General features: G+C 64.8%; 1 protein-coding gene across 1 annotated transcript; it reads right to left on the bottom strand.

Annotated features, from left to right (window-relative positions):
* Positions 1–491: 491 nt before the first annotated feature.
* LOC103803581 (acrosin-like) lies at positions 492–1668 on the bottom strand (the record flags this gene model as incomplete). Its single annotated transcript, XM_009076147.1, has 3 exons — positions 492–809; positions 1224–1369; positions 1524–1668. Coding segments are annotated over 3 exons (609 nt in total), but the record flags the coding sequence as incomplete, so codon positions are not given.
* Positions 1669–1675: the final 7 nt, after the last annotated feature.

Raw genomic sequence — 1675 nt, 5'->3', positions numbered from 1 at the left:
AGGCCTCGATTTATAGAGGGGTTCCTGTGCCCCCCCGGGGCCACCTTGGCATTCCCAGCTGCAGCAGCCCCCAGGACTCCTGTGCCCCTCTCCCACTTCCGCATCAGGGAAGGAGTCTCCAGCTTCACGATCACAAGGAGAGGGGGACAAGACCCCCCAGCAACAACTCCTGCAGGCGCAGAGTACACCGGAGGAACTACACCTGAAGAACTCCGTGGAGGGGGAAACAGAAGATTATAAAACCGGGGACTTCGGGAAAGGGGTGAGTGCGCCGTTGGCGGAGCAGAGACTCCCCGGCCGCTCAGCGCAGTTTTGCCTGCAGTAGCTTGCTCAATAAATAAATTTCCTAATTGAACTGGCTCCTGCTAATTTATTGGGCCGCAATTTATAACAAACGGACTGGAAAAGGGTCATCAGTGGACCTTGGGGCCTGGAAATGGGATTACTAAAAGGGACTGGCCATCCATGCCCCCAGATCTGTCCCTCGCAGCTCATCTCATGGCATCTCTCAGCCAGCTCAGCAGATCCTGCAGCGCTCTGATGAGCTGCTCCAGGGTGGGGTGCAGAGGTGGCCTGGAGCCGAGGCGGCTCTGTCCCGGGTCCCACACGGGACTCCAGGGGGACCATGGTGTGGGAGGGGCCGAGCGCAGTCCCAGCTGGAGTAGGATCCAGGTGTGGAAGTGCTGGGTGGAGGTGTAGATCCCTGGCCGGAGGGCCCTGGCCCAGCCCCTGCCCCAGCTCGTCACCCCCACCAGCCAGAAGTGGTCAGCATGGGGGTCCCGGCACACCAGGGGACCCCCACTGTCTCCCTGCAGGGAGAACAGGGGTCAGGGGGCACTGGGAGGGACCGTGCTCCCAGCCCAGCTCCAGTGGGGTTCCAGTCACCCCTGGGACCCACCCAGCCATCCCTCGGGCCCCTCAGTCACGCCTGGGGATTCCAAGTCACCCCCCCAGTCTCCCCCAGGACCACCCAATCATACCTGGGGAGCCTATGCGGCTCCTGCACTCACCCCTGGAACCTCCCAGACAGCCCTGGGAAGCCCCTGAGATCCCCTCAGCCACCCCTGGGACCTTTCAGCCACCCCTGGTAAGGGAAGCCCAGGGGCAGGGAGGGGGAGGGGGGCAGAATACCCCCAGGAGGGGAAGGGACCAGGCCCAGCCCGTGCCGTGTTTGGGGCCCTGGGGGTCCCCGTAGGACCGAGGTGCTCATGGCAGGCTCCTACCTGGCAGGGGTCGATGCCGCCCTGAGGATACCCCGCGCACAGGTTGTGGGTGTGCACAGCCCCCGCGTACCAGCGGCTGCTGTTGCAGAGTTTGGTGTCGATGAGGTGCACCTTGGCCTCCTGCAGCTTCTCGCTGGGGCCCTGGGCTGGAGGAACAGGGGGGTGAGACCCCTGTGGTGCCATGCCCACCCCTCCCCTGTCATGGCCCTGAGTGCCCACCCTGCCCGGGAGCACGCCTGGACTCCCCTCTGGCTCTGCTTGACCCCCAGACCATGTCCCTGGGGGCAACCCTGGACTCACCTCTGGCCGAGGTGGTCCCCCAGCCCGCGACGTAGCAGGTCTTGAGCTGGCCCAGGTGCAGGGAGTCTCCGGGCAGGCAGCCCAGCTCGATGGAATCGCTGCACTCCACGGGCCGATCCAGCTCCAGCAGCGCGATGTCGTTGAGCTCGGCC

This window comes from Acanthisitta chloris, unplaced genomic scaffold, assembly GCF_000695815.1.
Source record: "Acanthisitta chloris isolate BGI_N310 unplaced genomic scaffold, ASM69581v1 scaffold10796, whole genome shotgun sequence".
Classification (NCBI taxonomy): Eukaryota; Metazoa; Chordata; class Aves; order Passeriformes; family Acanthisittidae; genus Acanthisitta; species Acanthisitta chloris.
Note: the sequence above shows the minus strand (reverse complement) of the source record. Positions and strands in the feature narration are given on the sequence as shown.